Genomic DNA, 21,026 nt, shown 5'->3' on the forward strand with positions numbered 1-21,026 from the left:
TGCATGTTGCAGTATTCATTAACATCTCATTCACCTGAAAGGGGTTGCAGGTAAAACAGCCACACACACACACACACACACACACACACACACACACAAATAAATCATTATTGCCTCCGCTGTTATTTCACTGGTTGAAGCTGGAGCTACTGCAACGGAGTATATAGCAGGACTTTGTACCGTGAAAAATCACCAATAAAGGTTGTTGCCAAAGAGGGGAGGACATGCAGTATAGCTGTCAGAGGGGGTGATGTGTCCAGAAAATAAAAGGCCATTGGGTGGAAAAGATTTGAATGAATTGTATGTCCTATCTTAAGGTCTGCTTGTTTGTTCTCAGTTATGTGATGATGATGCCATTCAAGCGTCAGGCCCTGGTGGAGTTCTCTGCAGTGGAGAGCGCCGACCGCTGTGTGTCCTGTGGAGCCAAGGAGCCTGTTTACATCGCAGGTTTGATTCCCAGGCTTTTCATGTAAAGACTTCCGGATGCCATGGCTAAGTTACACTTGCTTTTATGTAGCATACTCTTATGTCTTTATATTTTCATCCATCTGTTCATCAGGCCAACAGGCATACTTTAATTACTCGACATCCAAGCGAATCACCAGGCCGACCAACGCTGACAACCCCAACAGTGGCAACAAGGTCCTCCTGCTGTCCATACAGAACCCCCTCTACCCTATAACCACGGTAAAGACACACACACACACACACACACACACACACACACACTAAACACACACTAAACACACATTAAACTCATTATAAATACAGTTATAATGCACGTAGAAAAATTTGCTGTATGTATATTATACTTTTTCATAATGTGATTTTTGGCCATACAGCTGATTACCAGCATGTTCTTACCTCCTACTACGTACCTAGAGCAAGTCAAGTTGCACTACATCGTAATGAGAAGGTAACTCAAACAAACAGTGTGAAGCCAGTTTCAAGTCCCTCCCAGTTGATTTTCAGTGTCTGTCTATAGGGGTGTCACGATTCTCCAAATCCTCGATTCGATTACATTTTCGATTACAAGGTCACGGTTCGATTCTCGATTTTTACAAAAAAAAAAATAATTTTAAAGCACAGGTTGCTATGCCATTATTCGAATAATATTCGAAGATTTGTGTATGTACTACACTACTCAGACTTATGCGTTGTCAATGCCACTATAAACATGTGGTTGTTGTTACACGTTCTGTCCACTAGAGGGACTTCTAACACCAGCCTGGCCTTGAAGGGACCCACGTCACGGCGCATTGCATTTCCGACACGCCGCTCTCTGTTTACATTAATTTCCCACCACTAGCACACAGGGACACAAATCAACAGAGAACTCTGTAATTAAACATTATCTAAGTGTAGTGAAGCGGCTCTGTTGTAAAGGCTAATGGTGCTCAGTTAGCACAATGACATCATGTTAGAAAGCACAGCCGAAACCATTTGTCATAAACTAACACTAGTGTTAGCCACGATGCTAATGGCATTGATAAGTGCTGTCACTGCTATCGAACGTTGTCACTCACTGGAAATCCAAAATACTTCCACACCGGTGACTTCAGCAAAAGAGGAGGGAGTTCAAGATCTGTCGATGGGTCTCCTGCATCTGCAGTTGCCATGCTATCTTTTGACTGGCTGTAGTTAAGTTAGAGGAGGTTGACTCGCAGCACTTCAACACATGGGTTTTTTTTCCGCTTGACAAGCCGGCTGGACGTGACGTGGGGGCGTGGCAGCATCGACAATTCCATTTTTTTTTTTATTCGAAGTTCGAGATTGTGACAAAATCGTGACACCCTTATCTGTCTGCAATGTAGAAAAACATTGAAAAGTAAAAAAACAAAAAAAAACAACTGTCATTTGTTGTAATTGGACTGAAAGGTGCAGTATGATCCTGTATGCTTTCATCCCCTTCCTTCCCAAACTATATTTATTAAGCTTCCCTTAGAAGCAATAAGGTGTGTGTCTAGACTCATTCTTTTGAAGTTTTTCTTAATCTCTCATTCATTTTTATACTGCCTCTCTGTCCAAACGACTGCCAAGGACGTTTTTGCCTGCCAATTAAAGTGTGAAATGTAATAGTTAGGGGTGTCACGATACCAAAAATTCAGTAGTCGGTGCCAATACCAGTAAAATAACACGATTATCGTTGCCAATTTTGATACCACGGTAAAATAAATAGGATTTTCTAAGATTCCATGTACTTGAACTTGAAACATGAACTTCTTTATTAAAATATTTGAAAAATATCAAAATGTCATGACAAGACATACAGAACATGCAATAGAGCATAGAACAACATAATAAAGTGCTATGAATGGTCATAGTGCAACAACTAGTGTCCCCAGACATATTCCAGACTTCCAGGCATCTTTTCAAAAGGTACTGTGCAAAAACAACAACAGCGTTTATAACAGTTGTGTGACCAGAGACGTTACAAACCCCAGGTAAATGTTGTAGATGTATTTGAAAGATGGAGACAGCTTAGAGCCCCAAAAGACGCCGAGTTGGCTAATTTCCTCCTGAACAGGTAGCGAAGCATTAGCTTCAGGCTAATTTATCACGGCTACAAGGGACGGGCATTTTATGTCATTTCAACATTCGTGTACTCACATTGAATTATATAGCTAGAGTACCCAAGTTAGTTACTCACTAACACTCACTCATCCTGTGCCCAGGATCTTCCACTCTACTAACGACACCCTCTGCCACGCCCACCTGCAGTCCTTGCAAGGAAAGCAGCCACACAAACAAAGTAACAGGCAGACATGGCGGAGAGTGTCGTCACATGCATTTTAATTTCATTTTGGACCATCATGGTAGGGGAAACACTGAATTATGTTACTAGAAAGACCAATATCCATCTATGGAAAAGGAGACATTTTCAATATGCAGTATAAATAACTTTTGAAAATTACAGATTTATGCGATTTTGACTAATAGCTGACAAGCACTGTTTTCTGAAAATAGCTCAGAATTTGTTTCTGAATGATCTGGCCATCTAGATTCTGGATTTAGTTTCACAATGCTGTGATTTTCCTAGAGCAGAACCCCTTAGCTCACAATAGATTATTTTAGTATTGTCAAGTTCAAATAATAAAAATAATGCTGTCGACACATTGAAAATAGTTACTATGAGGCCATATAATCACACATGAATGTAATTGGGCTCTTAGGATCAGTATTTAGTCACATCCAATTTCTACAAAGCCAAGACTTGTAGGTAGGCTACCACAGTATGCAGAAACAGGGAAAGGGGAAAAGGTGATGATACAATTAACATATTTTCACTATTTCAATCATCATTCTTTTCACTTCATGCAGAACTCTGAACCTAAATTACCTAGGCTATAGCTAGCTGACATGAGTCCAGACATGGCTGGAAATGACTCTCACCAACGCTCATTCAGATATCTTGATGTGAGAGTTTAATGGACCCTATTAAATATAGTCATACCCATTTAGGCTTTAAACAGCTTCAATGACTTTGAAGGCATATTACGACCACTTCCCAACATGCTAGCTTAATGTGGTTGACACCTACCTGTTCAGCTGGATGTGCAGTTTCAGGTGATACTAGAATCTCCGATGTGGCTCAAAACGGATCTTGCGGGGGCTCGACAAACACAGACTTTGTTTTTTGTTTTTTTACAATTATTTTTTCGGGGTGCCGGTATCAAGTTTATGGGTTCTTCACCCCTAAAAAAAGGGGCTAAAATTGCCCCTGGGTACAGCTGACAAGTAGGCTACATTTTGCTGCCTAGTTTAAAGAAGATGTGCTCAAATTTGAACGGCTCATCATAGCTTTCAAAAGATTTTTTTCAACCATCAACCTGAACAGGTTTTATTTATACCATTTACATTGTGATAACAAGAATTGAGGCAAATTCAACCAATCCAAAATACCGCCATTTTCACCACTCACTACAGTTATCAGTTTTTGACAGTGTGCTTTGAAAAGTTTGTCACTCAGCAATGGGACTCTGGATCAGTGCTTTAGGACAGCTTGTTTTTGGGGAAATCCAAAATGATGTTTCATTTGACACAATGATGTTTTGGAAATTGTCATTCCACAAGAAGGTATTGACCAAAATACAAGGTGACTTGTTATAGCATAATCATCTCTAAGTGGTGGTAAAGTTTTTGTTGAACTTCCTGTAAGCAATGACTGTTGGACTGAGTGTTGGAATGTCTGGGGTACTTTTTGGACCAAGAGTAATAAAACACAAAAGAACTTTGTGTTGACACTCAATGTGTGTCCATTATCTGGTGAAGAGTGATCATTGATCTATCATCTATCTGTAAATTGCAGGAATGTCTGTCTGTCTGTCTGTCTGTCTGTCTGTCTGTCTCTGTCTGTCGTGTTACCGCCTTTGACTCTTTTCCTGCTTCCAACGTTAGCTACATGATTGCTGGATATACCAAACTTACTTTTCTTCACTTTCCTGGAGCACGAGCAGATAGCTGAAAGGAACATCACAACTGTTGTGTGGAATAAGGTTGGCGGAAAAAAGGCGCTACACTTTTCCGTGTCTATTTTTCGCTTAGAGGAAACTCAACAAAAAGCCATTTGCCAACACTAAATATCAAACAAAAGCTAGACACTATATAGTATTAAGTTGCTGTGAGCTGTAGCCTACATTCACTTCTAAACAGAGAATATAAAGTAAGCTCGGAGATTATTCCCTCACAGCGCTTTGCAATGCGAGAAAATCTCAGTGCTGAACCGGGCAGACACAGCACTTTTCATCAGACTCACCCTGGGTCGGGTTAATTAAGTCTACTGCTATCTTACAACACTAATAACATTACTGTCGCCAAAATACCCTGCGAATCAAATCCCCTACTTCACCGTTAACCGTCAAGCCACTAAACCTGTATGGAAATTAACACCTCTGCTGAAATGTTAAATTCGTTAATCATACGACACAAGACAACACTCTCTCTCTCTCTCTCTCTCTCTCTCTCCGCGTGCACACACACACACAAACAGTCCAGTTCTGGTGGTGATTAACGCAGATATGTGCTGATTAGCTCTCATAACGGGCCGGGTGGGTAGCACACTGCCATGAGGCTAATGTCTGGTTACTCCACATTTTCATTGTGATATTTTGTGATTACATTCTGAATCTGCAGCGTTCTCTGTCAGGTAAATCAGTAAGTTAGTAGTAGGGTATACAGTGGAGGTGCATATGAAGTGGTTTGGGGTCCTTCTGTAAGTCATTTTTGGGTACAATTTGGTTTTGATGAATTCTACAAGCAGCAATACCACAGGCCAAGTAATCAGCCCATTCCAAACAGGCACATTTTCAACGGGCACTGCACTAGTAATATCTAAGAGCTGGAGCCAAAATAATGAGTTTTCGAGTCTTGAAAAAGAATTGAATAATAATAATAATAATAATAATATAATAATAATAACTTTTCTATATAGCACCTTTCATGAAACCCAAGAACACGTTACAGAATTACTGTGGCTAAGCTAAAGGAGGTTGTAGGCTGTGGTAAACAGGTGGTGTTTGAGGAGTTTTTTTAAATATGTCCAGGGATGTAGTATTTCAGATATCTGCAGGGAGGGGGTTCCAGAGGGATGGGGCTGCAACACTAAAGGCTCTGTCTCTGAAGGTACAGAGTCTGGTGTGGGGAACGGAGAGCAGGCCAGCGTCTGAGGACCGCAGGTTTCGGGGTGGGGTGTATGGATGGAGGAGGTCGGAGAGGTACTGTGGGGCCAGGTGGGCGAGGGTTGGGGTGATGTGCTGCCAGGTCTTGGTGTGGGTGAGGGCCCTGGCGGCAGAGTTTTGGGTTTTGCTGGAGACCCCAGACAGGACTCCATTGCAGTAGTCCAAACGGGAGGTTATGAAAGCATGAATGAGGGTTTCTACCACGGAGTCAGAGAGTGATGGCCAGAGTCTGGAGATGTTTTTGAGATGAAAAAAGGCTGATTTGGTAAAAAAATGTTTGGGAGTATGGTCTAGATCCCTAAAACAAGACCTGAGGATCAGCATGGAGTTATATTTCTCTCTTACCAGTATCTTTATGGTATTCATAAAATGCATAATTCACTGAGGCCTGTACTTCATGCAGGTTAAGATACACTGCAGCGTTAGAAACTTTTAGATTTTGTTTAATTTTTTTTTTTGCTTTTCATTTTGCTCCAGGATGTTCTGTACACAGTGTGTAACCCCATTGGCAGTGTGCTGAGGATCGTCATATTTAAACGAAATGGAATCCAGGCCATGGTGGAGTATCCTTACTGAAAGCGTGAATGTATGTGTCTTTACATGCCGTTTGTATCTGTGTGTTGGAATGTACCGTATCCTCTCCTTAACCCCACTCTTTCAGGTTTGAGTCAGTTCAGTGTGCTCAGAAGGCCAAAGCTGCTCTCAACGGAGCTGACATCTATGCTGGTTGCTGTACACTCAAGATTGAATATGCAAGGGTAAGAGACAAGACGCATCAGCAGTCACAAGCCTGTTGTCATTCTGTAAGCTTGGTATAAGCACCGGTGGTTTCCATCAGTGAGTCACAGAAATCAGTAAAATCCTAGGTTCTTAGGAATGCCTGTGAACAGTGCATTACAGTAATTATAACAACAGCACTTAGGGTTGGGTACCGAACTCTACTTTTTTTGGGTACTGACCAAATGACATCGGTACTACCATGGACCTATTCACACTAAATCAAACTGTGCGAAATTTCGGTACCTGAGAGCGAGTAAGCATGAGCTTATCTGTCATCTCTGCATGTTGACAGAGAGCGGGGCTCCGTCACACGCGCGCGCACGCACAGACGGTAGTGGTGGGCAGATCAATCCAAATATCAATAATATCGATACCAACGTTGGTATTGATATTGATCAATACCAGTGTAATGAGATCGATACTGTAGTTTTAGTTTCTCTCCAGTATGCACTGCTGCGGTTTCATCAAAGAGGCGACCTGGATGTCTGTGTCTGGGTAAGTGCCGCTCCTGTTACAGCGCGGAGCAGGCACACTTTGCTCCTCCTCCCCCCTCTTGTGATTTGACGTTGTACCGTCACGTGACTCAGCAAACAAGCAAGCAGCCAGGCTCAGCAGCGGCCAGCAGCACACACACACACACACACACGCAGGACAGAGACGGAGCAGAAGAATGGCAGAGAGGAAGAGGAGCGCTGTGTGGCTATATTTTCAGGCTGAAAATGAAACGACGACAAGCTGTATCATTTGTAAAAAGGCTGTAAGATACAGTGGTAACACAACAAATGTATACAAGCATATGAAAATTCTGTCCTGGGTTTTAACGTTCCATAATCCAAAGGACAAATCACAAAACCACTTAAAGATCATGAAAATTCATTCAGATTTAGCAATTTGATGATGCATCCACTTTAATTATTAAAAGGTATCGGTATCGGCAATACTGGCCCTGTATTTACGATCGATACCAAATATTGCAGGATCCCACACCACTAGCAGAAGGAGCAATGTACCGTACGTCGTCTCTGCAGTTTTGAGTCATGGCAATGCCAGTAAAGCGGTTGCAAGTGTGGTTACACTTTTCAAAACTTCACGCAGACAGCGTTCGCTGCAATATGATATTAATGGCGAGTCGAAAGCGGTCGCGGTGCAGTTGACGTTACACTTCCTCTGAGACAAGCTGGCCCAACAGTGGTTTCTGTGCCCTGGGGACTGACTGACAGGCTGAGGTTGTAAGGCAAGGCATCTTTATTTCTACAGCACCTTTCAGCAACAAGGCAATTCAAAGTGCTTTACATAAAACATTAAAGAGCAATTAAAAACGGTCATGATGAAAATAAAACAGGCTAAAATAAAATGATATACAAATACAAGAATAAAAGTTACAGTGCTGTGTAAGAAATGAATAATTATTTGATTTAATATAGAGACGGGTTTGGAGAGGAAGAGGGAAGGTTTTTATTTTATTTTGAGTGTAAAATATTCTAAATAGATAACATCATGTTCTAAGTAAATAGAATTAATAGGTTTGGAATTATTTTTACAACTGAAATAATGTTTTTGTTATTACAGAGCGAAAGTACTGAAAAAAGGTACTGGAACCGAATTTCAGGTACCGGTACCGATAAAAATGTGAACAGTACCCAACCCTACAGCACAGAGTTTCTGCTATATACATTTTGTAAATACAGTTATTGCCACCGTTGCTTCAGAATATTACGAAATGTCATGAAGTCGCAGTTACATGACTCTGCAGAGTTGTCCGCTCCACTGAACTCAAGCGAGCGGCCGTTCGCTATCTCTTCCCTTCAGGGGTAAGCAACCAGAACAGTGACAGGATGTCATCAATCACAAAGTCATGACAACATCTTGAAAAGAGTGCTTAGGAGGTGAAAGAAACTAAAAGAAGGGAGAGAGAAAGAGTCAAGAGAGCCCTGGGAAAAAACTAAACTTTTCTGTCATCTTGACTTTGCGACCTGTTGATTAGATTGGGATAATCCTCTGAGTCAGATGCTCCTTTTCGACCAAGGAACCACGAACTAAACTAATTAATTATATCATGAAACAAGTGTTAATTTTACACATTTCTGTTTGCATTGCAGAAAATGATGCAGATGAAAAACAATATTGTTGTTTTAGACGTCCTCTGTCAGGATTGACAGGTCGGCGTGTGGCCACGCCCTAAAGCATCCCCTGCTTTATGGTCTATTGTTGAATAAATGGGACCATTATTTATGAAAAGAACATCATGGTGTATTGAAGAAGACTTAAAACTAAAGATTTAGATTTTTTGGGCCAGTGGAGTCGTTGTAAAGAGATGATGAGGTGTGGGCCAAGGATGCGTCAAGCAGGAATCCAGGACCTCTCTTCTCGACCATACCCTTCCCATTTGACCAGGTACCGGAGTCCCTTCCCTCGACAGTGGGAGCGGATGAGCATATGGACTGAGTAGGTCAGGTAAATGAAACAAATCAATGGAAGGTGTGGAGTGGCGCGACCAATGGACTCTCCAGGAACGGCTTCACAGGAAAGTTTGATGGACCAGCATGGACCGGGGTAACTTGATTTTCACCGCCACTGGATTAATGATTCTTTTGATCGACTAGGGGCCACTGAATGGGGGCACCAGTTTTTTGGAATTAACCCACAGAGGAAGGTCCCGGGGGGACAGCCACACTTTTTGGCCAACCAGGTAGGGGGGTGTTTGAGAACAGCGAAAGTTAGCAGTGGTGGTGTAGCAGTTGACAGAGCGGATGAGTAGAGAAGCTATGCTCGGGTTTGGATCCATGTTCTGCTGTAGTGGCGTATAAAGGTCTGGACAGGTGGGCCGGAGATCTCCTTCTCCAAGCCTGGGAAGAGGAAAGTCTGGTTCCCATGGGCACGTTGAAAAGGTGACAGGTCTGTAGCAGAACTGGTGAAAGCGTTGTGGGCGTATTCCACCTAAACAAGCTGCTGGTACCAGGAAGAAGGGTCCTGGGATACAAAGCAGCGAAGAGCTGTCTCCATCTCCTGGTCCATGTGCTACGCTAGACCGTTGGACTGGGTATGGAATCCAGAGGACAGACCTTCCAGTCCTTTCTCCTTCTTTTCTGTCTTTGATGTCTTTTTTGCTACAAGCCTCGTTGACATACTGACAGCCGACATGTTTTGGTCAAAAACAGTGTTTTGCAGGGTTTACTAAAAGCTACGAGCAAACTGTCGAAAATTACTAAGAATGCAGCTCATGTATATCTGTGATACATTTAACTGGATCGTGATTAATTCTTTCATCTTTCTGTCAAACAGCCTACACGCCTGAACGTGATTAAAAATGACAACGAGAGCTGGGACTACACCAAACCGTACCTGGTCAGACGAGGTAAGGCATACACCGTCTCCCTCTTTCTCTTTTGTCTCTATTTCATACTTAGACTTAAGTCAGACCATGACCACTGGGCCGTTTGGGATGATCCTACTTTCTCACAATATGGGCGATACTGGGATGTGGAAGGTAGGACTCTGTTTTAGACGGAATTCTCTGTAGTGGCACATTTCCCTCCACTGCAGCCATCCTTGATTCACGTTACACCAATAGATGAAAATGGTCAGTCATTTGTGAAACAGTGTCCAGATCTTCAGTCATTCTGGATTGAGAGTGTAGTCATAACAGTTTGGACCGTAGACCTACATCACACCAAGACTTCTCCGCCTCCCGTCTCTCCATCTCCAATCTAAACACTCTCACACCAGCAAATCACCGGCCTCTCACAAGCCTGCACCTCCGCTTACCATGAGGAAAGAGAGAGAAACATTGAGGGAGAGAGAGAGAACAGAGAAAGAGGGATGGACGTCAGGCTGACCATGCACTGCAGCTTTCTTCCATCTACACTTCTGCAACCCAGCAAAAAAAGAGAAAGAGATGGATCTCACTCCTGCTGACCACCATGCAGCTGCTGCTTCAACATGCCCAGGAGACCTCAGCCCCACCTCTGTCTGCAGGACTCCATCTATCTGCTCCACACTGTTTTTAATCTCTTCTTCTGTCTGGAAAGGTAGTCTCGCATGGCCCGATTGTCTGGTCTACACAGTGTGTTAAGCTCTTCAGAGCGCCCAGATTCTAGATTTTACTCTCAGTGGTTAAGTTTAATTGAATTCAACAGGCTGTATTGGCCCTTTGACAATTACGATTATGAAATACAATGAATGAAATTTACACAAAAATAGAGTAAATAACAGTATTCATAGCTGTTTGATGTTGATAGCTCAACATTTTGGACCAGACATGTTGACAGTCAAAAGTCTGGCTATGCGAGGCTACAGTATAAAAGTCTGGCATAATATTTGCTCTCTGTCACTTTACTTCATCTGAATTAGGGATGTCACGAAATCAAGTTTTCATTAGACCTTTAAAATATCACAATAATGATAACATCACCATACTTTAAATAACAATTTATAATAATAATAAAAAAGAGCCATTATTAAAATACTAATTCCATTAATAATTCCATTTGCCATTCAGAAGGACAGGGGGAGTCTAGGGGCTGTGTGGGTGTGTGGGTGAAAATGTTATTTGATTTGATTTATTTATGAGTCTACAAAGATCACCAATCTAACCACCCTTTTCCAACATGGACATAAAACATGTAATTAATTAATTGAATTAAACAATACAATCTAAAAAGCAAGACTTAATCAGTTATTAATAACTCTATTAATAGTATAATAATGATAGTATTATCACATCAGTTCACCTTACTCCATTCATAAGGTCTTACCTGACCTACAAAAGTCCTTATTGTTTTTGTCATTGATACTTAATGGAAAGCTGTTCTGCTAAACTAGTGTAATGCAAACTGAATGGATGACGTAATAAACCAGTCCCTCCAGAAAAACATGATTTTGCGATCGCATAATTCAATGCATAATCAGCCAAAGTCCGCGCAAACTATGCGGGGCTTGCATAATTTCATAATCCCCACATTTTCGTTGCAAAAAAGTCACACTTTTACTTCACACAAGAGCAGCCATTTTCCCCTGTTGCCATGGGAACGTTATGAAGTGACGTAATTACGCGACGTGAACATCATCAAAAAGCTGCAAAACGATGAAGCCGTGATGAAACCGCAATTTTTGCAAGTTCCTGCAATTTCATCGCATGAAATTGCATAAATATCCCGCATATTCCATTGCATTTTTTAAGAAAACGTGCCGCATAATCAAGGATTTTTGCCCGCAACAATCACAAAAAAACTCCGCATTTTTCTGGAAGGACTGTTAAACAAGTGTATTCTCTAATTGGAATGCAGCAGGATTGTGGCTGCAGGGAATAGTTGTGAGTTGAGATGTTTCTTATGACCATAACTCTGACTCCACATTCTCTTTCAGTCTTAACGTAGCTCTGACATGAGAAGAGTTGAGCAGAACATTTACATTTAGTCAGAGAACTACATACCATGAACTGAATTACACAAGCTAAAACGGTCCTTCATAGAATTCAAACTATTCACACATGATTGAGTAAAACTTTTATCCCTTTCACATTGTTATTCACTTGACTGACATGTTGTTGGCAAAGACACCAACTGCCCCAAGAAATCTCAGAATGTTTAAAAAAAAATGTGATTGAGGGGGAAAAAATTGCCAAAGATTTCAAAAGAATACATTCACAATTGCCCATTCATCTGCATGTATGACAGTACAGAAAATCCGCAAACTTTCCCTTAAGTTACCAGCTAATGCTAGCAGTAGCTAGCTAGCTTGATTGGCATAAGGCTGAACAAAACATTTTTAGGTGACCAAAATGTTCCACTTAACTTTGATGAAGTGAAAACACACAGTGAGAGGGTCAAAGATTAAGACGTGGACAGCACCCCAAAACAAGTTCAGGTCTGTTTTAATGTCCACAGTGCCATGCTAAGCCTCTCTCATAATTGCCAGTTTGACAGTAGCCACGCCCTAAAGCATGTCCTGCTTTATCATCAATTTACTTCAAATGGGACCATCGTTTACAAAATGAACATCATGCTGTATTGAAGAAGACTTGAAAATAGTGATTGAGACTATAAATGTAAATGAATTTGAAAATGTTTACTGAGGTAATAAATCAAGTGAGAAGTAGGGTCATTTTCTCATAGAATTCAACACAAGCCTACTTCATTTAGCAACAAATGGAGTCGCCCCCTGCTGAAAATGAGATAGAATGCAGGTCAATGGCACTTCAGCATTGGCTTTACTGTCACTGCACATACTTCTAGTTAATGCCCTGCTGCTCCCCTGCATTATGATCGAGTGAACTCTGCGTCTGGAGGGATCCATTTTTGAGAAAAATAAAAGATCAATTCAAGCTTGAAAAAGTTTGAAAAATATACCCGTTTACTGTACTGTTTGACTAAATGACACATTATTCTTCATATTTTGGTAAAAACTGTGTGGTGAAAACCAGTATATCGTGACACCCCTAATCAGAACCCCCTGATTACAGTAGCTGTACATTCAGACACGTGCATGGATGTGCTTTTCACATAATGTAGCTCTATATTTTTCATATATAGATTATTTGGAATGTATCAGTGCCTTATTTAAAACCAGGGTCATACAGCACTCCTACTATAATATGCCGGATTACATTTGTTGCTATCTATGCACTGTCCTCTGTACAGCAGCATTCTTTGTACTATGTGGTGTGTAGCTGAGAATTCTTTCAAACTGTGATGAGATTGATGTTGGGCTCGGTTCATTCTTAATTCAATCAATTCATGAAATTAGATTTGACTTTTAATCTAAAATAGTCAAACTATTTAAAACTGTAGTTATACAACAAATGTTGTGGTGTCTTTTCTTCCCATTTTTGTTCCACTAGCAGTAAGGCCAAGGATGGTCCAGAGCAAAATATGTAATAGCTACTGCCAAGATCACATTATATTTGCTCTGAATAGTCATGTCCATGATTTATAATGACCTTTTACCAAGCGCCACCTTCCCGCCAGATTTTGCTAATTGTATTTAATGAGCAGATTGTCATGAAATTTGTGGTCACATTTATGGTTTTAATAGTGTAATCATATTCTAGCTACACCCTCAGAACAAACCTAACTTATTTAGCTTTCAAGGTGCCCTGTGGATTTTTCTTGTGAACAAACAAGAGATATGTTTACGGTCAGTGTTACTCACCAAAATGCATTGTGTGTATCATTGAGGTCTAACAAGCGTGCCAAGTGCATGCTCTTCCTCATTATATATAATATAAAATACATTTTTTAAGTATCCAACATTGTTTGAATTCATGTTTACTAGCATGCAGTCTTCTTCCCTGCCTTTGTTGGCACATCACAGCATATCTTGTTGTGTTACCATCTCCTACTGATCACCAGAATAGCACTGCTAGAGGTCTAAAACTCCACAGGGAACCTTTAAGTCTGGGTTTAGTGTTGGGTGCATAATGAACATTGGACTCTGCAGGGATCACTAATGCAGCCTAAAGGCCCGGACACACCAAGCCCATAATCGGCCGTTGGACAGTCTGGCGAGGTCGGTGACTCAAGTTTGTTCTGTGTGTTCCGTGCCGTCGTCCGTCCGAGGGGCCGTCGGCCCATTTTGGCCGATTTGACATGTTGAATCGGCAGGGCGGGCACTGCTGGCAGTCAGACTCAAATGATCCATCTGATTGGTAGAGTGCTAACCCGGAAACAGGGAGCAGGATGAGCGTGACTAGAGTCTCTCAAAATCTGACGAAAATCTTTTAAACTGACCTTTGTCGATCTGAAATGAAGACAGATTCAGCAACTGCATGGCCTATTTCTCGCTTAAAATGTTTTCAGAAACACGTTTCGGTGAACTATTTTAGTACAATATGAGATCGTATTCTGAACAAACCGTCTTGACAGTCTGGCTTTGAATTTCCGGAGAAACCAGACCCACGTTCGTCCAATCAGCTGCCGGTTTTCGTTTTTGGGCGACAATACAGATTAGCGCCGCCTGCTGTAGACGTATTACGTCTCGTCGCTTTGGTGTGTTCCGAGGCATTTTTTTACCAATTTTCTGCCGACGTTTGGCTGTCAGCTCTGTGTGTCTGGGCCTTTAGACTATCTTGTTTCAAAATGATTCATGAAATGATTGATAGCATTGTGAACTGGGCCCAACTATGTTATAGATGAAATATTCACCAAATAAATGTATATCTACAGTGTTATATGCTTTCAATGGAGGCACATTGCAAGGACACAGACAGGGTGTAAGTCATTACTGAACGATGTCTCTAAGTGGGAATTACTGGCCACATAGAGTTTATTAAGAAAACTGCTTTAGAATTAAAGTGTGGGGGCCTCAGTGTCCTGGAGTGAAAGAGGTAGAAGTCAACGTATCTGAAAGGCTCTACCTCTTTCACAACAAGCCACAAATGTAGCTGTTTGTGTTTGCGATAGTTGGTGGACTGAACAGGAAGAAATGTAGGTGAACTTCATCGACAACACTGAGGCCGCATGTACGTCTGCATTCTGCTTGTATTACTGAGTTGTTAGTCTGGATCAACGGAAGTACAAATCCAGGATAAAGCATGACATCTTTGCCCCTCCCGCTCTCTGTGTGTTGCCTTTCCCACAATCCCTTCGCTACAGAATACAACAACAATCTTCGAGCTAGCAAGCCACACGTTGAAAATGGCAAATTTTGTAGAAAATTTGGATTGTGCAATTAGGCAGGCCTGCTTGGTTCTTTGAGTGAATGATTGTAAAGATTTACAAAGAATATGTTTACAGCATTTGCTATCTAACTGGGACGTTTCGGGACCAAAAGGTGGGATTGCAGTGGATCAATGAATTATTATTTATAGTGTCAAATCATAACAAGAGTTATCTCAAGACACTTTACAGATTAGGTCTAGACCAGACTATAATTTACAGAGATCCAACAATTCAAATAATTCCCCCAAGAGCAAGCATTTAGTGTGCGACAGTGGTGAGGAAAACTCCCTTTTAGGAAGAAACCTGGGACAGACCCAGGCTCTTGGTAGGTGGTGTCTGACGGTGCCGGTTGGTGGTGTGATGAACAGTGGCAATAATAGTCATAATAAAGATAATGGAACTACAGTACCATGGCATTCCTAAAATTTTCCCAACTGCTTGTACCAGGTCCTGGCTCTGTTACAGGTGGCAACACGTTTTATTTTTAAGCAATAGCTCACGACGGTGGTATGTTGTGATTATATGAAAGTTATAGACACATTCCAATTTAAATATATTTGTATTAATAAATGATTATGATCACAATAGACCCTCCTGGGCTGGCCTGCTGCACATATCGGTGCTTTTACCATGGAACGTAGGTAACGGCTTTGGTACCACCTCTGAAAGGGCTGTCTGACGGCAATAAAAATAGGTAGGCTACCAAGGAGGTAGAAGTTAACCATACATATCTCCGTTTTGAAGTGGGTTTTAGCTAGCTCCGTTTGTTAGTTAGTTTTTCCTCAGACAAGGCGTAACACAGATTTGTGCAACGGAATTAGACATCATAGTCGTTTTTTGTGGTATTATATCACACATATGAACCAATCAGACTGTTTTTGCATGTTTAAGATTCCTGAAAGCTTTAGTGCGTAACTTTTTGATATGAATGAACGTCCGTTACATTCAAGCCGTTGCCAAATGAGTTGCTACAAAGCTAATTAAGACTATCAGCTCCACACAACTCTCTCTGGATGTTCACAAGATTGTGGCGTCCGGTGACTTTCCCACGCAGAAACTCAAGTGAAGATAATGACCTCTTCTGAAGAGTCCATCATGTTTTTTTAATCCTCCGTGTCCTCCTTGGCTACTAGCAACTGCGCTGTGCGCGGTCACGGAAGGCTTGTGTCATGTGGACGAGCCGACAGTGTTGTTGTCATTACTTAGAATTCCTCATGGAGTGACAGAAACTACGCACTATAGCTTTAACATCCCCAATACTGAATGTCCAGGGAGGAGCAAACTCTCTATAATGTTGTTCAGAACCAGCTCAAACATCCCTACCTGGAAATGCAGTACTACTCTGCGTGGCTAGTTTGCGTCCCTAGTCAAAGGAAGTAGACATCATGGTCAATTTGGTTTTGCCACAGTTACAATGGATCTGAACATTGACCCAGTTTTACAGAAGTATCAAAATGTCCTTAACCTTTGCATACCCATACTAGAGCACAGTCCACTTCTTTTCCATCCATCACTCAGTTTGTTCCAAACCCTAAATATGACATAATGTGGTTAATACAGAGCTGTTGTGGTTCACCTGGTTATGTCAGTTGCTCTCAACAAAATAAGCCTACCGTAACTGAAGAGTTGAAACCTTTAATGGCAGTGTTTTGTCTTGTCTTGGTGGATGCACACAGTAGCTCTGCTAGCTGCCTTTGTGACACTCTGAACGTACCAGAGAAATATGCATGCATGCCGTGTGTGTGCTGCCAATTGTGCATGAAGGTCAGTGTGGATTGCCATCCTGCTGTCTGGATTATCTCCTGGCATTCTCACTTTTCACTGCTGTAGCATCTCTACTCGAAATGGCTGTGTGTGTGTGTGTGTGTGTGTGTGTGTGTGTGTGTGCTTCAGGACACGATATAGCACGGCATCAGCACATACCTGTTGACCGGGGGGTGGGGGAGGGGTACTTTTTGCTATACTCTTCCTATCAACTGACAAAAAGTCAGTGTCATTTCAATGTGACTCCAATGAAGTGTATAGCTTGTATGTAGTATATATACTGCAGTATGTAATGCTTTCACTGTGTTGTGGATGAGTCACAGTAATGATGGTAATGTTTTTATCATTATGATGATAATGTAATGCAGGTTGATGTTCTTTCGTGATGAGGGAGAAAAAAGAGAAAGCGTGATGCCTCACAGGTACTGTCTCTTTCATATCTCTGTTCACATGCCCCTCTCTGTATCAGTATACCTGCCTCTCTCTGAATAAAGCCATCTTAAAGCTGTTTATTTCTTATTTATTCTATTCCATCATTAACATAAAGTGTATTGACGTTTTCTCAATTTTTACTGGGGTGTAGAATCAGTACTCATGAGTGTGGTTTATGGAAATGAATGTAATTTGAAATCAACTCCCATAGTTTCAACAGAAAAAAAATGACGAGCTGTATGGTTTGTAGGAGGACTGTGCACAGCCCTCACACTCCTTTGGAGGGTTACCTTCTGCCCAGAGAATAGCACATAGGCAGAAATAACACCACGTCCATCTTTTTCTTTAACTGTCATGTACATTAGATTAGTTAATAAATAAACCCATCTCTGTTGGGGAAGTATTTCAGGGCTCAACTTCATTGTGTGTGTATTTCTTTTTTCAACAAGAACAAAATGCATGACTACATGTTACTGTTGCCTTCAAAAGTGGCTGAAAAATGTCATTTTCTCCACCACGGAGAAGACTGGCTGTGATCAGCTTTTATTGTGACAAGTTCTAGATTATGAAAGCATCCATACAAAAGTCTAAAACCACTCCTGTAGCACCATCCTCTGTTCTTCATCCATCATTTACTCTTGTACGATGTTTAAAATGGTTCCGATTTTGTGCACTCTAAGGGTTCTATTTTTGGGATGCTGTATAGCAAGTTATTGTGTCTCAGATCTCAGCTAGTAGCTCTGTGAGTAGAACATTCACAGTGGCCACTGGGGCTCTGCCAGGATTGTACCTTGGCTTCTGTTTCAGAGACAGAATGTGCAGCGGGGGGTGAAATGTCCAGTATGGTCGCCTCAGAGTTGCATCTCTACTTTTTGCAGATGATGTTGGCTTCATTGACCTGTGACTTCCATGTACTGGGGCGGCAGAGCAAAGCCAAATGCAAGTGTCTTTGCTAGTTTAAGACCGACACAATTGTCAGTTTCCCGTCCAGCGCCCGCGTCGTTTAAATAACAAATGCACCTGCGCCCATCTGTGCGCCCATGGGCGTGCTGGTCTTACAGGGAGGTGTGTTCAGGTGCATTCTGGGACTATTGCTATCTTGAGGCAGCGGAAAGTGTTTGCACCATTGACCAACAAAAACCTGGTCTAAAGTCAATAACGCAGCATTTCATTGTTATTTTAACAGCAAATTAGTAAAATGTGCCTAGCCTCGTGCACAGCGCGAAGCAGCACACAAACATACAAAAGATTAAAAATATAAATATTACAATGTGAAATAGTATTATCGAGCAGATCAGTTTCTTCTCCTGAAAATATCTCATTCCTGCTTAGCAAATCCTCCATCATAATAGCAATGCTCCAAGGTCCAAACGCGCCTGGCTTTTAAAGGGAATGGGAGGTGACACTGATTGGTTTATTGCATGTTACGCCCAAAACACACCTATGATTAATGAAGACACTAAGTACAACCCTTCTGACCCATGCGCCTGGCGCACGGACCCTTTTTTCCGCCATTAAACTAGCAAACGTGGATTTGTACACACCCTAAACACACCTGTGCCATGCGCTTCACGCCGTGCGCTTAGATCGTTAAAATAGGGCCCACAACCTTCAAGTCAAACTGGTGGTTGTGATAGCCCTCGGGCCTGTTTGGATTGACTGATAGCACCTGGTACAAATGCTCCCTGTCGCTACGTAAGCTGCCACCTTAGTCCTCCCTCCATCACTTTGTTTGGTTCTTTTGTTCTGGTTCTTTTCATTTCATTGACTCACTTACACCACTGGCCTTAATGGCTTCCACATGACATCTCTTCTGACAATTGAATTTATGGTTCATAAAAAAAAAAAAAAAAAAATAGTTCTCCCTTTGTTTGCCATGGCCCATCAAGCTGATCATTAAAACGTCATGATACTCTGCTGGATGGGGATTTTCTCAGTTCCTGAGCAATGAACAAAGGGTCTTGCTCACAAGTAAGAGTAAGATGGAACACATCACAAGATCAACAAATGGATCGATGTGGCTTCGGCAGTAATTACCAGTCAGCTACGTTCCAACCCTCACCTATGGTCTAGAGCATTGGGTAGTGACCAAATGAATGACATTTTGGATATAAGCATTGGAAATCTGTGTTCTTGGGTGGGTTGCTCAGTTCAGAACTCCGACATCTGGAAGCTCCTTTGCTTTAAAAAAAGCCCGTTGAAATTGTGGTTTGGGAATCTGATTAGGATGCCTCCTGGAAGCCTTTCTATGGGAGAGAAGACCCCAGGGCTCACTTAGAACATGGAGATGTCTATGGATCCCATGGAGGAGCTGGAGTACGTTCCTGGGAGAGAAGGACGAATGGACTACTTTGTTTAGCCTTTTGCTTAGATAAAGTCTGGAAATGGATGGCTGAATGGGTAGAAATGACAAAACAAAATTTTATGAAAGTAAGACCAAAGTAATGTGAAACTGGAATTTCTGAAGGATTTATTTCTATTAATGACGTGAATATTGTAATAGCCGAGTTAATTGCTGAGATCTGGGAACACATTAGCATCATCAAAGATGGGTCAAGAAACACATGCAGTCAGACAATCAGACAGAAGAGAACAAACTGTCTATTGTAATTATCCAGCCCCAGAAATCATTTTAGCTTCTTTCAAGAAATCTAAAAGGCAGTGTCAAACAGCAGATACTGATGGGCCTTGTTCTGGATTAAATACCTTTTCCCATTTTACTGTGGAGTCTTCTGACGTCTACATCATGAAAGAAGCCCATTGTTTTGTAGTAAATGACTGTGTGTGTGTGTGTGTGTGTGTGTGTGTGTGTGTTTCAGACCGTGGAAAGGGAAGGCAGAGACAGGCCATTTTAGGAGAACACCCATCGTCCTACAGCAGCGATAATGGCTACGGTAAGACGAAGACACACACCCACACTTAGAATTTAACTGGTAACTGAATCTGCCGACAGGGCTGCTACTTAATCTACAGTCCCCATACCTCTGAGGTGAAACTTGACACTCTTCTACACAAACACGCACACACATTCACACAGCATAGTTGTGGACTGCCAGTCATGTTTAATGGTCTGCAGCAGTAGGTATACCTTCACCTGCATTTGGAAACGGATCCCTGTCAATTACACTCTTTAATTTAAAGGTGCTCTAAGCGATGTCACACGTTTTTTTAGGCTACAGATTCTTTTGTCACATACAGCAAACTATCCGCGAGCTGCCTGTCCCCTGAACACACTGTAAAAAAAACGCGGTCTCCGTAGACAGCCCAGGCTCCACAAACGCCACCAAAAACAAACTGGCCAACCTGCACCATCAAACATAACAAACAGTGTTCCAGCCAATAACCGACAAGAAGGATTTGGGGGTGGGGGTTGGGGGGGTTAGTGCTCGGAAACACGGAAGGGAGGGGGAGGGGACGGGATGAGGATGAGGATGAACTGTTTAAATAATATTGATAAAGCTGTAGGTAAACAAACCTACTGTGCAAGTTGCAATTAAATCTTTGAAATTGTTCCAGTACTGAGTGAGAAGACTGTAACCGGCAGCGGCCAACAGGTCTGCAATGTAATCCGTTAAGGCAAATGTAAATCCACCAAAAGTGCTGTTTTTGCCACTGACAGGCTCAGATTGTTATTTTAAGTGTCTGACAGCATAATGGGGAGATTGTGAAATTGCTGTTGTCCTGCCATGCTTTCGTTTGTAACTTATTGATGCCA

General features: G+C 41.8%; 1 protein-coding gene across 1 annotated transcript in view; it reads left to right on the top strand.

Annotated features, from left to right (window-relative positions):
* The window catches only part of LOC116053604 (heterogeneous nuclear ribonucleoprotein L-like), a 62,872-nt gene that overhangs the window by 31,686 nt on the left and 10,160 nt on the right, over window positions 1-21,026 (top strand). The window contains exons 3-8 of the mRNA XM_031304689.2: window positions 338-447; window positions 560-687; window positions 6,156-6,241; window positions 6,340-6,436; window positions 9,741-9,813; window positions 20,131-20,205. Of these exons, the coding sequence (XP_031160549.1) occupies window positions 338-447; window positions 560-687; window positions 6,156-6,241; window positions 6,340-6,436; window positions 9,741-9,813; window positions 20,131-20,205 (569 nt within the window). The remainder of the gene's footprint in view (window positions 1-337; window positions 448-559; window positions 688-6,155; window positions 6,242-6,339; window positions 6,437-9,740; window positions 9,814-20,130; window positions 20,206-21,026) is intronic.

Source organism: Sander lucioperca, chromosome 15, assembly GCF_008315115.2.
Source record: "Sander lucioperca isolate FBNREF2018 chromosome 15, SLUC_FBN_1.2, whole genome shotgun sequence".
NCBI classification, from domain to species: Eukaryota; Metazoa; Chordata; class Actinopteri; order Perciformes; family Percidae; genus Sander; species Sander lucioperca.